At 41.6% G+C, this 15,784-nt stretch overlaps 1 protein-coding gene across 4 annotated transcripts in view; it reads right to left on the bottom strand.

Annotated features, from left to right (window-relative positions):
- The window catches only part of NPAS2 (neuronal PAS domain protein 2), a 104,341-nt gene that overhangs the window by 76,640 nt on the left and 11,917 nt on the right, over positions 1 to 15,784 (bottom strand). The window contains exon 1 of one of the 4 annotated variants that reach the window (XM_042460966.1): positions 8,569 to 8,626. The exons of the other annotated variants lie outside the window; for them this stretch is intronic. Coding sequence (XP_042316900.1) covers positions 8,569 to 8,594 — 26 coding nt within the window. The 5' untranslated portion in view covers positions 8,595 to 8,626. Of the gene's footprint in view, positions 1 to 8,568; positions 8,627 to 15,784 lie in introns of those variants that run through there. 4 annotated transcript variants of the gene reach the window in all.

Here is a 15,784-nt window from a genome sequence, read left to right as displayed (position 1 = left end):
GTTCTGTGCCTTCAAGTTATTTCTGACTTGAAGCAACACTAAGACAACATTGTCATGGGATTTTATTGCCAGAACTTGTTCAGAGAGAGTTTCTCCTTGCCCTCTGAGGCTTAGAGAGTGTGACTTGAACAAGGGTTTCCACGGCTGAGCAGGGGATTCAAACCCTGGTCTGCCGGTGTCCTAGTCCAACACTCAAACCACTACACCATGCTGGAGGGTTCCAATTATTTTGTTTACCCATGCAAAGTTTACTTTAGTTTACTTCATTAACTCAAGTATTCCAGTACTGTAAATTTCAAAATTCAGGTTACAACTAAAGGCGGTAATGGATTGAATGAGGGAAAACAGATTAAAACTGAATCCAGACAAAACGGAGGTACTTGCTTATGGTAGCAGCCCCAAACCCAGCCATTGGGATATAACCTCCGGTCCTGGATGGGGCCACACTCTCCTCTAAGGACTGTGTTCACAGTCTGGGGGTGCTCCTAGCTCCATCGATTCAAATGACAAATCAAGTGAATGCGATGGTTAGGAATGCCTGTTATTAGCTTAGGCTGATACGCCAGCTGTGTTCTTTCGTGGAAGTCAGGGATCTTGAAATCATGGTACACACGCTGGTGACCTCACGTCTGGATTTCTGTAATGCATTCTATGTGGGGCTACCCTTGTGCTCGGTCCGGAAACTTCAACTGGTACAAAATATGGCAGCCAGACTGGTCTCGGGTACATCTAGAAGAGACCATATCACACCAATTTTAAGATCTCTTCACTCACTGCCCATTAGTTTCTGGTCCCAGTACAAGGTGTTGGCTATTACCTTTAAAGCCCTAAATGGCTTGGGTCCAAAATATCTCTGGGACTGCCTCCTTCCATATAATCCACCCCATGCACTTAGGTCCTCTGGGAGAAATCTGCTACAACCAATACAAACCAGGTTATCTACAACTGTCCAGAGGGCCTTTTCAGCTATCACTCCCAGACTATGGAATGGTCTGCTGGATTAGATCTGTCATATAATCACCTTAGACAGCTTTTAAAAAGCTGTTCATATGGATCTCTTCCAGCAGGCCTTTCCTGAATAGACGCCCAGCCACCAAAAAGAGAAAGAAATGGACTGATCCCGTTTGCTGTTTGCCTGTCCATTGTTATTTTACTATCTAAATTGTCATTGATCTTTTAAACATGTTTTAATGGTAAAGTGTTTAATTCGATCTTAAGGGAGGGGAGGGTTGGAGGATATGATATATATAATTTTTAATGCTGTAAGCCGTCCCGATTGCCTGAGTGCAGGGATATAAATATTATTATTATTATTATTATTATTAATCTGTGATAAAGTTCTTAAAATGTACACAGTATTATATACAGGTTAAGAACAAGGCAATGCTTGTTACCAGTGTCCTCATCTAGATATGGACTGTTCATATGTTCAGGAGGAACATGTGTCAGTAACATCTTTATCCTAAAGCAAAAATAAAAATGCCCAAGTTTGATTCTATTATTCCAAGTAGAGGGAAGCAAAACTGGGGTGTCTAAAACAGGGAATTAGAAATGAGAGAAGAGTCAGAGATTTTTTTAAAAATAAAGTATATATTTTATTACACAGGATGTAAGGGAAGAGAGAGAGAGAGAGAGAGAGAGAGAGACAAGACAGAGAGATACAGATTTTTTAAAAAGGCCAGCAACTACTTGTTAAATTCTCTGGGAAATCTAGGGACGGACAGGAGCACTAAGATAAAAAGACAGCCACAGGAATAATTTGGATGGTGAAAAGAGAAGTATTACCTACCCCAGACAAGGAGGAAAAATGGCAAAAAGGCTTGAATAGGCACCCAAGAAATCAAAATTGAGATACAAAGAGATCTTGCAGCACCTTGGAGACTGAGTTAGTCTCAAAGGTGCTGCAAGAAGATCCCTTTGCGTACTGATATTGCAGATGAGCATGGCTGTGTCTCTGAATTCTACCCCCATGGGATGTTGAGAGGAAATTGAAAGCAGATACCTAGACTTGTGGAAACACCAGTAAGCCTAACAGGGCTAACAAGGAATACAGTATATCCCATTTAAATTAGTAATACTTAAGAAAACAGAAGCTGTTTTCTTCAAAGCCTCCCAAGGTCCATCTATGATCCAGACTACAAAACTAGAGCTATAGGGAAAGCCCCTGACCCTGGGTAGTTGATCATTTGCATTTGCTGAGTCCTCATTTTGCTATTCTTCAGAACTGGTAGCCAAACTTTGTTCGCTTTAATGGTTTCTTCTTTCCGGCTGAAATTAACCAGATGTTTATGGATTTCAATGGCTTCCCTGTGCATTCTGACCTGATAGTTGTTGGCATGGTGAAGAATTTCAGTGATATCAAACAGTATTTTATGCCCAGGATGGTTTATAACATGTTCTGCTACAGTTGATTTTTCTGACTGACTCAGTCTGCAGTGTCTCTCGTGTTCCTTGGTTCGTGTTTGTACACTGTGTTTGGTGGTCCCTATGTAGACTTGTCTACAGCTGCACAGCTTTCCACAGAGAAACTACCCAGGGTCAGGGGCTTTCCCAGCAGATGATGATCACCAATTAGCAGACACTAATATTCTTTGCATATCCTCCCATCCTGAGGCCCTGCTATCAACAACATAACAATACACGGATTAACATGGAATTTCCTCCAGACTCAGGGTCACACAGTATATATATATCCAGCTCGCTTTTATGCCAACATTTTCTGAAGATGCCAGCCACAGATGCTGGCAAAACATCAGGAATAAACTCTTCTAGAACACGGCCACATAGTCCAAAAAACCCACAGAAAACTAAGGATGCCGGCCATGAAAGCTTTTGACTTCATACTGTTGCATCATTTCCTTCACCAATCTGATTGACAAAAGAGATTATGGCAGGCCGATACGGGTGTGTACATGGCCTGTGGTAGAGACAGGAAGGAGAATAGCATATTTTTCCTTTTGTTCTGATTATGTTAGTCTCCTTTATAAATCTGCTTATACTGGCTTCTCATTGGCTGCTGGATCCAGAGCTCCGGATCCTTATCTTCAAAGACTTCACTTGTCTTGCCCCGCTTATCGCTTTGCTCTTATATTCCATTTTGATAATCTTGTGGTTTCAGCTGCTCTAGCTCCTTCCCTGTGAGCCATCCCAAATACTGTGTTCTCTCTCACAATAGTCCATCCTGTTTGCCTTGTGGTATTGTCTGCCTGGTGTGCTTTCAAGAATACCTGCTTGATGCCACCTCTCTTTCTTCTTTCAAATCTCTTTTTGAAACTCACTTTTTCTTTGAAGCCTTTGGCATAGTATACCAGGCTCCCAAGCTGCATTCTAACAAAGGACTAAACTCTGTGGAACAACATTCGTGCAATTAGTAGTTTCACAAACGGTTTGTTTAAAAAAATTACATTGAAAGTACTGGGGCCTGATCTAGGTTGAGAAATGAAGGGTGGGACAAAGTAGGGAAGCTTTAATCCTTATGGCCTCCATTGTGCTCTCAATCCAGATCAAGCTCTCCATGCCAATTATTTGCATAAGGAGGGAAGCTCCTATTTCTGGTGATGGGGGCTTGCCCTCATTATATTTTCCCCCAAATGTAAGTTTTTTGAAACCCATAATAATCATTAATGGAAATGAAAGACAAAATATGCTTGTAATCCCCACCCACCCAATAAGCAAATGTACACCAGCTGTCCACTTTAGGCATATACAACTGGTCAGGTTTCACTCCTGTGGTACAGGCATGGGACCTCTGGGCTATCCAGGGTTCTTCCTAACTATCTAAAGGGCACTTATTACTGTATTTCCAGACTCCTAACAATGAGAAGCTCCAGGCCAAGGAACTACCATCCAGTGATGTAATCAATGATGAAATCTAAAGGGCAGGCTCTCAATGGGACAGTTAACAGGTGTGAAGATCAATATTTTGGCAACAGTGTGAACAGCATACATAATCTCTTCATAACAACAACAACAACAACAACAATAATATAGTTTATTTATACCTCCCACCTCTCATACAGATCGAGGCGGGATTACAACCTTAAAAGACACTTAGTACAATTTACAATCAATACAACAATAAAATATTAACACTGAATTTACCAAGAATTCCTATTAGTTCATAAAGAAGCTCCAATATATTTTGTTAATTTACACCGTTGGTTGTTCTGTGTACTAGAAGACAACTGATCATTTAGTCTTGACTCTCTGGCAGTGGCCATACTGCACAAAATTCATTCCATTTTGTTGCTTAGAAAAGTTAGCTTTTAGACTACAGCTTCCAGTTTCTGCGGATGCTGCTGGTTGGGGATTATGTGATCATGCTGGCTGGAAGGCTACGTTTTCCAAGCTTTACTCCATTTTCACAGAATGCCAGGAATGATCCAATATTTACTATTTCTATGCTACACTTCATGGCAGTTAACAACAAATGTTATACTCTTTGCTTTCAGTATGCAGTCATGTGTTTATCTGAATGAATGTTACTGACATTAAATTACAGGGACAACCCTTAAGTTAATCACCAATAGTATAGTTGTCCCATGTCTTCTCTAGTTGTCTAACCTGCCACAGCTTCTTTGTTGAAGGGTAATCATAGTGGAAGTCAATCCACACAGCAAGAAGCAGTAAATAGGGGCTGATTCAGTACAGTCATTCCTCTGGACCTTAGGATATCAATCAACATGTCAGGCTGCACTTCATTCTGCCTTAAGGGATAGTGCTTCTTAAGAGTGACAGGATGATGAGCCTAGACTACCATGGCTGCAGTCGGTCTCTTCTTCCTGGCTCTCTAACAGCCTAGGTGACAGTAAAGAGTACAGCATACCCCATTATAGTCAACCACTTTAGTATTCAATTAGTTATGATGGCCTAGTACCCTAAGTGAGTGTCTTCTTGCAACTTAATCCAAAAGAGTAGTGCATTTACTCAAAACAACATTGCAATGCCATTTGTTCATGTCTGATTCTTCTCTTCTTAAAGCAAGCTAAAGAACATTTCTTCTCAATATCTTTTTTATCATGCAGAAGGGAGAAAAGTGGATAGGGGGCACATGAAGTATAAGAGCATGTCCTAATTCTCTAAATGGTATTGGGTGAGCCAGCTTCAGAAATGGGTTCAGGCCTGTCTACACTTACAGGGAAAAAGTGCAAAATTTTAAGTAAATGCTAACTGACGTTCCTACCTTAGATATTCTTACACTGTTACTAGGATACGTGAAATATAATGTCAGGTCACTAAGACAATACTACACACTAAAGCCTAAATTCAACATCAACAGAAGAGAATTTATGTCCCTTTCCTTTCCCAATGCAGCCTTCAAACCACTTTTCAGTCTGATCCAAAATGTTTCCTAGCCCTCTTAAGCAGTTTTTATTTCAGGGGGGTGGTTCATGTGAGCGGCTGCAGTGTGAAAGTTAAAACCACCTGTTAGCACATCCTGCATACCCCACACAGTATTTTAGGGTCCCCATTTTTCATATCTAGAGACAACGTGTTCTTGAGATTGATGACCTTTCAGAAACACTCGGTTAGGTTACCAAGAGAAAAGCAGCATGGCCAGCATGTGCAGATCCAGGGAATAGGACAATCATATCTAAGGCCCCATTCCCACTGGGCATATAAAGTGACATATTTCACTGTGATTCTGACTGATTTTTCCCCCCCGAGACGTAATCAAATCTGACCCATTGTTCCCATTAAAAACAGGTGCAAACAGACCCAGTTTTTTTTACCCCCGTTTTCATTCCCATTGGTATTTTCCCTGTGATAATTTGAAGCAGGTTATTTTGCTCCCCGTTCACACTGCCCTTCCGGGACCTCTTTTTTTAAAAAGCAGCTGTCAGTCAAGCACTTAAGCGCTTGACATCACAGCCAATCAACTGCTTAGGCACTTTTCCCCTCTGGGGAAGGAGAGGGAGCCTCTATTCCCCTCAAGTATATTCTCTGGAAGAGAGAAGGAGCCTCTATTCGTCCTAAACCCCTTTGTATCCGAGGGTCTTCTGTGTCTTCTCATAGTTCCTCTGGAAGAGAGCAGGAGCCTCTATTTACCCCAAATCCCTTTGCTTGTGAGGCTCTTCTGTGTCTTCCCATAGTTCCTCTGGAAGAGAGCAGGAGCCTTTATTTACCCCAAATCCCTGGAAGAGAGAAGGAGCCTCTCTTTACCCCAAATCCCTTTGCATCCGAGGCTCTTCTGTGTCTTTCCATAATTCCTCTGGAATTGAGCAGGAGCCTCTATTTATCCCTTTGCCTCTCCCATTGCTCCCTGGTATGTCTGGGGGGCGATCAAGCAGGCATGTAATGCAAAGCCGATCTGCTGCTCAGCCGCTCAGGCAGAGGCAAAAAAAGGAAAAAAGAAAAAATAATAGTTAAAAATGGTGTTCAATGGGTCTCCTCACACATCGGTCTATGAATGTGGAGCGGGGGGGAGGTTGCAGGGGGCATAATGTGTTTACTGCATGTGGAGGTCAATGTAGCACGATTGCCTTACCCTGCTTCCCAATCCACTGGGGGAAAGGCTATGCAAACGGGAGAAAATGGTGCCAGTAATGCAGGAAAGAGAACAAGCGGGTGACACCCCCAGGCCAGCCCCTTGAGCACTGCTCCTCCCATCCCCAAGTTCCTGAATCAGACACCCTTTCGTTCCCATTCATTTGCCCCGAATCAGACTTGGGAGGCACAGGAAAACTCACTAAAAATGCACTGTTAAATTAAATCGCTTTATCATCCACTGATTAGGGGTTTACAGGATAATTCGATCACATGGGAGTCAGATTTGAATTCCAATGAGAACGATATCAGAGCAATGCGGATTGAATGCGCGCTCAAATGCGAACAATGCACCCATGATTCACGTCCTGATCTGCGTTATAAGCTAGTGGGAAAGGGGCCTAAATGGTTATACTAATTGCTCCTTCCTTCCAGTAAGTCATTTGCATTTCCTTTGCTCCTTGAGATGAAGGGTCTCCTTGCACTGAAAGCATTCCTGCTACCCCCTGTTGTGTTCGCAGTCAAATTTCCTCATCCATCCATCCTGGGGATATCCTGATTGCTGTTTTTGTCACACTAAAATTAAAGCCATCAACCAGTCCAGAATCCCATTGCCAATTTTTGGGATAAGTCATCAGATCTTTGTTACAGTGCTAGAGATCATCAAGCAAACCATCAGAGGCTTGTTATCAGGTATAGATATCAGTCTCAAAAACCTAGCCACTTTGCACACAGTATGCATACACTTCTGTGCTCTGTGTATCTTCTGTGTCATCCTCAGACCTCTCAGTCTGAACCACTCCAAATTTCCGTGGGTCTGCTATTCAGGAGCTTATTGCTCAGCCTTCTGGGGATTATTGCACACTAAATCACTGCTGAACCACCATCCGCCAGGGTCCCAACCAGTTCCCAGCTGCTCTCCGCCAGCACTTTTTAGAAGCCAGAAAGCTTTTTGACTTTTAAAAAGTGCTGGTGGAGCATGGTTGGGACCTCGGCTGATGGTGGCCAGCTATTCTATGGTGATTTAGTGTGTGATAATCCCCACCTCCATCCCGCGTCCTAGCTGCAGCCCAAGAGGCTGGAGCCGGTTTTAAATGCTGAGTGATAAGCTCCTCAGACAGATAATTATCACTCCCCCTCCAACTCTGTTATCCCCTGTCCAAACCTCCTTTCCAGTTAGCTCTGTATGCTGTGTGTCTGTTTGAATTGTATCTTGTGTCTGTGACTGAATTCTGATTTTTTCTAAATAAAACCCTTTTTATTCACCCACATCTGGAGCCCTACTCAGTTATTACCAGTATACACAGGTGCAAATGGTCGTAAAGATTACCCAGCTTCTTGCAAAGCTAATTTTCCCAACATAAAGTGATAGTTGGTGGGGACTCCCCCAGTCCCCCTTTTTCTTTGGGTAACACAGTTCAGACATCTACTGGATACCACTGTTCTGGAAGCAGAAGCCCAGCATTGGTTTGCAATATTCTGAATTCATCTACTGTAACAGTAGTATCCATTTAAAAAAGGAGGAAAATTGTGCTTTAAAGTAAGCATATTAAAATATACCACAGTGACATATGTAATCTTCAAGATGTCAAGTTAAGCAATGCAATTGTTCATGCTACAGTAAATTTATATTGGCCCAAAGTAACTGAAAGTGAGGATGTGCAGTGACCTGTTTTAGCAAAATCACATTATCTGCCAGGATCAAATGGGTCGATGAGACTCTTTAAGTGCAGTATGTTTATTCCTTTCTCCTTCTATAAACTGCATCAGACAACAGATTTGTAAGAGCAAGTCCCTTGCAAAACTTCTCTATTCTTTGCAAATTTTTTTATCACTGAGGTTAACTTCTGAGGCTGAGATGCAATTCTTGTCTTCTCCCTGAGGCTGGCTCATCACTATTATGGTTGAGAATCAGAGAGGTACTTCAGGACTTCCCACATGGTGTTTTTTTTATCTGTTTTATTGTTCTGCTTGGCTCCTGATTTTTATTGTTTCATTTGTATTGTAGGCCTTCTATTAAAGCTGTATTTAAATATGTAACTTCCAAAATATTTGCACCAAGAAAAACTTTCAAAAAATTACCTTCTGTTGCAAAAGTGATTTGCCATTTAGTGTTCCCCAAATGCTATTAGGAGTGCTGTCATCATGGTTACATCACTCTGGATTCTGCCCTATGTTAAGAAACTCAGTGTTAAATTCATGGAATCATAGAATCATAAAGTTGGAAGAGGCCAAATGGGCCATCCAGTCCAACCCCCTGCCATGCAGGAAATCACAATCAAACATCTCCGACAGATGGCCATCCAGCCTCTGTTCAAAGACCTCTGAGGAAGGAGATTCCACCACTCTCTGAGGGAGTGTGTTCCACTGTCAAACAGCTCCTACTGTCAGGAAGTTCTTCCTGATGTTGAGGCAGAATCTCTTTTCCTGTAGCTTGCATCCATTGTTCGGTGTTCTAGTCTCTGGAGCAGCAGCTTTTTCAACATCTTGCTTGGGACAAGCTCCTGATAGCCAAACCACAGAAAGAGAAATTTTGCCCAGATTAATAAGATTTGAGATGCAAAGCTCATTATTAGACCAAACTATCATAGTTGAAAAAGCATGGATCAAATTGCTAGAAGGGATGGTAGAAAATTGTTGACAATGCCATATATCTATGACAAAGAGGCCTTTTCTATGAAGTCCTTTTATGTATGCCCTGCTCCCCTTTTTTCTTCATCCTCTATCTAGCTGGAAGGTTTGCAGCATCATCAGCATTGGGAGAATGGTGAAGGTAAGCTGAAGAAAGACAGATTTTCAGTGTCAGGCTGTAGCAGCATGTCTGTAGTAAACAATGCAATGAAGTTTAAGGTGAGGAAAGGGAGATTTTACTCTAAGCAATCTTACTGTAACTGTGTGTGTGTGTGTGCCTACAATGGGCAAGGTAAACAGCAGCTCCCTCTAGAACAGGGGTAGGCAACTTTTTTGAGCCGGGGGCCAGGTTGCTGTCCCTCAGACAACTGGGGGGCTGACGCCGAAAAGTAAATAATTAAATAATTTTTTAAAAAATTAAATAAACAAATGTAGGACAAAAATTTCAAATAGAGGACACTTTTTTAAAAATTGAGGACACGCAAAAAAAAATTGCTGATTTTAAAAAATTGTTAATATAAATGCATGTTTCTGAGGCTTCTACAGACAATTGCCCCCCTTGCCCACCACTTGCCCCCCTTGCCCGCCGCTTGCCCCCCCTTGCCCACCTCCTCCTGATAGGCCAAAGGCCCCACACCCTCACAGGAGAGACCAAAGGCTCCGGCGGCAATCGGCGGCAGGACCGGGCTGGGGCCGGTCCCAAGGCCTTGCCGGGCCGCATCCGGCCCGCGGGCCGCAGGTTGCCTACCCTTGCTCTAGAATCCCTTAATTGGCAGGCATGAAATGTAAAAGTAGGAGAACAGATAAGCCTGCCTTACCAGCTCCCACCTGTAATGTCATCCCCAAAAAAGAAAGAACATCATCCTATACGTCTAGCCATCAAAACCATAATAAAGGTGTAGGCTGGTAAAAGGGGGGGGGGGAGTATCCTTGGATGCATTTTGGAATAAGCTTTCATGTGGTCTTTAGAAGGTTGAGAATGTTTTTGATTACTAGGCTCACTTGATCTGGTTGCTTCATTTCACATGTATTATTGGTTTTGGATAAAACCTTTGCTGAAATGCACTGAACTGCTCTTATTTTTGGTTGTATAGGAACCTATCCCTATTTTTTCCATGTTATTTCTGCCTGGTTCCAGTGTTTCTGTTACAGAATGTCCAGGAACACATCTACTTCATTAACTGACCTTTAATGACATAATGATTATTTTTCAGTGGACCAGAATTTGGTGAGAGAAATCTTATAACAACATTGTGATTACAATTCAGTGAATCACAGGCTGTTGCTTTGTTTTGTTGCAATCTTATAACAAGATAATGATTATTATTCAGTGAACTATCCTGTTTTGTTATTAAGTCATTCCATCCATCATGGTACAGTTGGTAACTATAGACTGCTACAGGTGTATCTGTAATCTTCAAAATGCTATAGCTGTGCAATAACAGGAAGCAAAACACTAGCACTTCAGTATCCAAGGGGATCTTGTAGCATCTTTGAGACTGACTGACTGAAAGAAAGAGAGTGGTAGAATGAGCTTTCGTAGACTGGAGTCTACTTGCTCAGATGCATGGAATGGAAGGTTCAAGAACTGACCTATATAAGCAGACTGTGAGAATAGCAATAGAAATACAAAACTTGTGAGTATGATGATGGGGTGATATTTCTAGGTGCTTAATGAGTCACATCTCTAATTTAACAGCTGGTGGGATTGGTACCGTCTCATCTTTTCTATTCAATGATTTGCAAAGAATGACAATGTGTCTGCCATTTCCTTCTGGGGAGTAAAGCCCCCTACTGCCAAAGGCCTCAGGTTCTCAGATTCAGCCACCATCACCTGGAACTGTAAATTCCTGGAAATCTGACTCTGTGTCTGAATCTTCTGACTCCAGAGGGTGAGTTATGAGAGTGACTTACTTGATGGTGCATACACATACGCATGTGATGCTCTTACAAAACTGAAAGTCGGAGAGAGAAGTTGGGAGAAATATTTGGCCTGACATGAAGTTTGATATGCTTCAAATATTCCTATGCAGAATTCAGCAGAGAATTTATACTTGATTAATGCCAGACTCTAGCAATACTGGGAGGGATGATCCCCTACCAGATTGTGACTGCCCCATGACTCCTAAAACAGCTCTAGTGGACTGGAGCAATCCACTTTAAGCTAGTTTTCAAGCATCCGGGATAGCTGTGAAGGCCAGGGGAGGCCAAGAAAGGCCCAAAGGTTTCACTAGCTAAGGAATGAACTTATCTCCATTTATCTTTGTGTCAGATTACCAAATTCATGATCCTATTAGCCAGGAAGCTTGAAATTTACTTTCATTTTTTGGAAAAACACTGTTATATCCAGTAATAATTAGAAAGTTCTCAATGCTTAGCCTACAATCCACCATACCTAACCTTTTCTCCATTTTGAATGCAGAGGAATCCTTCAGCATGACTGAAAATGTGAAGTGAAAATGTGTCTTTTTTTCCTATGACCTACTAATTTCCAAGCAGCCAAGGAGAAGTTAGGAGGAGAGTTTTCTCCATAAGGCTGATAAAGGGAAGCAGCAACCTCAAGGAGTGGAATTTGACTAAGATTGTGTTCATCAGTTGCACAGAATAAAATTAAACCAACATAGCTGTGCTGGATTGAAAATTGACAGGTACTTCCAGGATAGCATGTGATTGCAGATCATTTGTCTACTCTCAGGACTGGCCTTGCAAATGGTACTAAACAATTTGCAAGGGCAAAACAGCACCTAGCTGGCTCTATAATGTAAAGTCCATCTGGATTTTTTGAAAGGATTGTGGAGTAGGAGACCACATTGCTGATGCCCATTCCCTGGTTATTTCCTGTAGACACAATCCACTGAGTATTCCTTTATAAACATTCTCTTGTATTTTTCACAGCAAATTAGTCTTTTAAAGGATTCTCGGGACAATGAAGAAGCATCCTAAAGGAGAAGAACATGAATATTAATTAGAGGAAACACACACACACACACACACACACACACACACACACACACACACACACACACTGTAACTAACACCAGACCTTGCACCATAGAAATTCCCACAGTGATATTTAAGGAAAGTTAATTACCATGTACTGTTACTGTGATATCATAGCCTATGTAATAGCACTTGGGCAATCTTGATTAGGATAATAACATTGTTATCTACACTACACAGTTTGATATCACTTTAACTACCATGGTTCCATCCATTGGAATCCTGGAATTTGTAATTTGGTGAGGTTCTCAGTACTTCAGTGCGATAACACCTGGTTTTGACTTTTTAATCCTGCGTCTATTCCAGCAGGATTTCCAGGAGCGATAATCTCCTAAATATTTTATGAAACTACAAATCCCATGACTTGTATTCCAGAGCATTGGACAAAACCATGACAGTTAAAACTGTTACACAAATGACACAACTGTGCATTTTAAAATGCAAATGTGCTCCCATCTAGCATTGTTATATACAATAAATGGGAACTACTTGAATAAAGACAGAAAAAGCAGGTAATACTGGATCATTCTTTAAATCATTAATTGCTCTTCTGGAATGGCTGTGTGTTCTCATAGCCAAAGACAAAACTCACAAAAGGCCAGCTCTTCAAATCCAGATTATTTTCTTCATAATAAAGGTGTCAATCACCTCCATGATCCTCTTAAAACGAGTATGCAAACACTAAGTACAAAGTAACCACCCATCTATCATGCCCAGGGATGTGAAACAACTATAGTATTTTCACTTTAAAATATCTCTGTTTCATTTCCAAAACCAAGAGGGCTCTGGATGAAGCTGCAAACAGCCCAAGCTGTTATGTCTGTTGAAAAAGATCTGTGGGAAGGGGTGAAATAGTTCTCCTCATTATTAGCTGATACTACGTAGAGAAGCAGTGGAATTATTTTTATTTCTACAAAGAGATCCACTACTGCGATAACAGTACATGGTAATTAACTTTCCTTAAATATCACTGTGGGAATTCCTATGGTGCAAGGTCTGGTGTTAGTTACAGTAGTTATATATATGTTTCCTCTAATTAATATTCATGTTCTTCCCCTTTGGGATGATTCCTCATTATCCTGCGAAACCTTACAAGGAAGGTTTGCTGTGAAAAATACAAGAGAGTATAGGAATACATAAACTACCATATATACTCATGTATAAGTCGGCCTCATGTATAAGTCAAGGGCAGTTTTTGGGGCCAAAATCATGGCTAAGTTGAGGGTCAAACACTGGGGCATGATACAAAAGATCTAAAGGGGGAGGGAAAGCACCAGTTCCCTCCCTATATCTCCCTCTCTGGACCTTTCCCAAGGGTTACAGTCTCGGCATGAAAAATGGGGAAACAAGCCTGGGCGCTCTCTCTCTCTCTCTTCCCTTTACCAAAAGCATCTCCAAAGTTCATGGCTTGCAAAACGGGGTAGAACACCCCCTTCCCTTTACCAAAAGCATCTCCAAGGCTCATTGCTTGCAAAACAAGGTAGAAAACTCTCTCTCTCTCTCTCCCCCCCCCCTTTCCACCAAGATTTCCAGGCTCATGGCTTGCAAAACAGGGTACAAACCCTGTACCCTGCCCTTCACCCCCAGGATTTCCAAGGCTCATGGTTTGCAAAAGGGGGACAGACCTCTCTCTCTCTCTCTCTCTCTCTCTCCCTTCTTCTTTCTCTGCCTTTCAGCCCAAGATTTCCAAGGCTCATGACTTGCAAAAGGGGAGACAGACCTTTCTCTTTCTCTCTGTCCTTCACTCCCAGGATTTCCAGGCTCATAGCTTGCAAAAGGGAATACAGACTTCTCTCTTTCTCTCTGCCCTTCACCCTCAGGATTTCCAAGGCTCATGGCTTGCAAAAGGGGATACAAGCCTGGGCATACTCTGTCTCTCTGTCCCTTGCTTCAGCAGCTGTTTGTTAGCTCTGGCTGCTAGGAAAGGCTGAGGGATAACACAGAGAGAGAAAGAAGAGGGGAGAGCACACAGGGACTCAAACAGGGAGCTGTGTAAAGATCCCTGGCTACAGAGGAAGGCGGGCACTTCTTTTAGGAATTGTATAAGCAGTATTAACTTTCTGCCCCATATATAAGTCTACCCATGATTTTGGTGTCCATTTTCGGGCATAAATTTCTCGATTTATAGAAACTGACAGTACTCAATGTATTTTGTCTACAGGAAAGAACCAGGGAATGGGCATCAGCAATATGGTCTCCTCATCCATGATCCTTCCGGCAAAATTCAAATAGACTTTGCATTCAGACTTCCTTCCCTCCCCCCTTTCACTTGCAATGCTATAGAGATAAAGTAGGAACCAAAGCTTGGAAAAATTACTTTTTAAGACTATAGCTTTAAGGCTGGAGGATTCTGGAAACTGTAGTCCCAAAAATATTTTTTTCAAGCCTTTCTTCAAGAGACAGAGAAACAGACAAACAGAAATAGTACCGTGGACCCTTGCTATGGGAGGACTTCCAATCTACAAATCTGATCACCTGCAGATTGCCACAGCCCGTGTTATTCAGTGGCGGCTATATGAATGCACACATGCTGAAGCATGTGCATCCATGCCAGTACCACTGGATAAATCAGGGCATCATCAACCATGTTTTTTAACATCTATGAAGGGGTTCTGAATCAAATCCCTACCAATATTGAGGGTCCAGTGTATGAAATAAGCACTGTTGGTTAAGGCATAGAAAAACAAATATACTGAAAATGTGTTTATACTTCTCCTTAATTATTAGCTCATTTTATTTATAGCTAATTTTTATTGGCACTCCACAAATTGTCTCATCATGGTATGGAGATGACCCCAGATTCCCAAGGGGGTTGCCACTACTACAGTATAAGATATGAAAGGTTGTATCAGGATGCTAAGGCTCTGAGAATTGTCCATGTGCAAAACGGTATGTCTGTTCTAGCTGTGCTAAATATGGAGAAACTCATAACTAGAAGGATGGCCACCTGGTAGTAAGGTGGCCATGGTAACTATGCATGCAAAAGTTGTAGACTGCAGAAGGAGGCTTAGCTCCATGAATATAACTACAAATATTCAAAGTATTCAAGATATTTATTGGCCACTGTATAACTAGGTTATAAGGGGTTTTACAACAGAATTATATAAATAATAATAATATATCATGCCATTATAAAAGAAATGTTACCACAACTGCTAGAGAATATACTGATGATGATAATGGGAAGCTCACAATGAACCTTACTCCCATCCTCATAATTTCTGTAGTGAGAAAAATCTGTCCAGATTCTCTGTTAATTCATTTTATAAAAAGAAATCAGAAAGCCTCTCACTTATCTAACATCAAAATCTATTATGAACCAGCAAAAAAGGATAGCTAGAGCTGACCATTTTGTTGCCAAAACAACAGAAATCAGGTCTTTCATTATAAATATCATAAAGGGTGTGCTAAATAATATCCAAAATAATTGGTCCCGTAACTTAACTTGAAATGTTCTTATTATTCAGCTCATATATACTTATGAAACGTTCTGGCTGAACACTTCACCTCAAAAACTTTATTGAAAGAGGATTGCTTGATCATGACTGAGCCCTGGTGGCACAGTGGTTAAATGCCTGTACTGCAGCCACTCACTCATAAACCATAAGGCTGCTAGTTCAATACCATCCAAGGGGGCTCAAACTCAACTCAGGCTTGCATCCTTCCA

The sequence above is a fragment of the Sceloporus undulatus genome, chromosome 3 (genome assembly GCF_019175285.1).
Source record: "Sceloporus undulatus isolate JIND9_A2432 ecotype Alabama chromosome 3, SceUnd_v1.1, whole genome shotgun sequence".
NCBI lineage: Eukaryota > Metazoa > Chordata > Lepidosauria > Squamata > Phrynosomatidae > Sceloporus > Sceloporus undulatus.
This window is presented reverse-complemented; position numbering and strand designations above follow the sequence as displayed.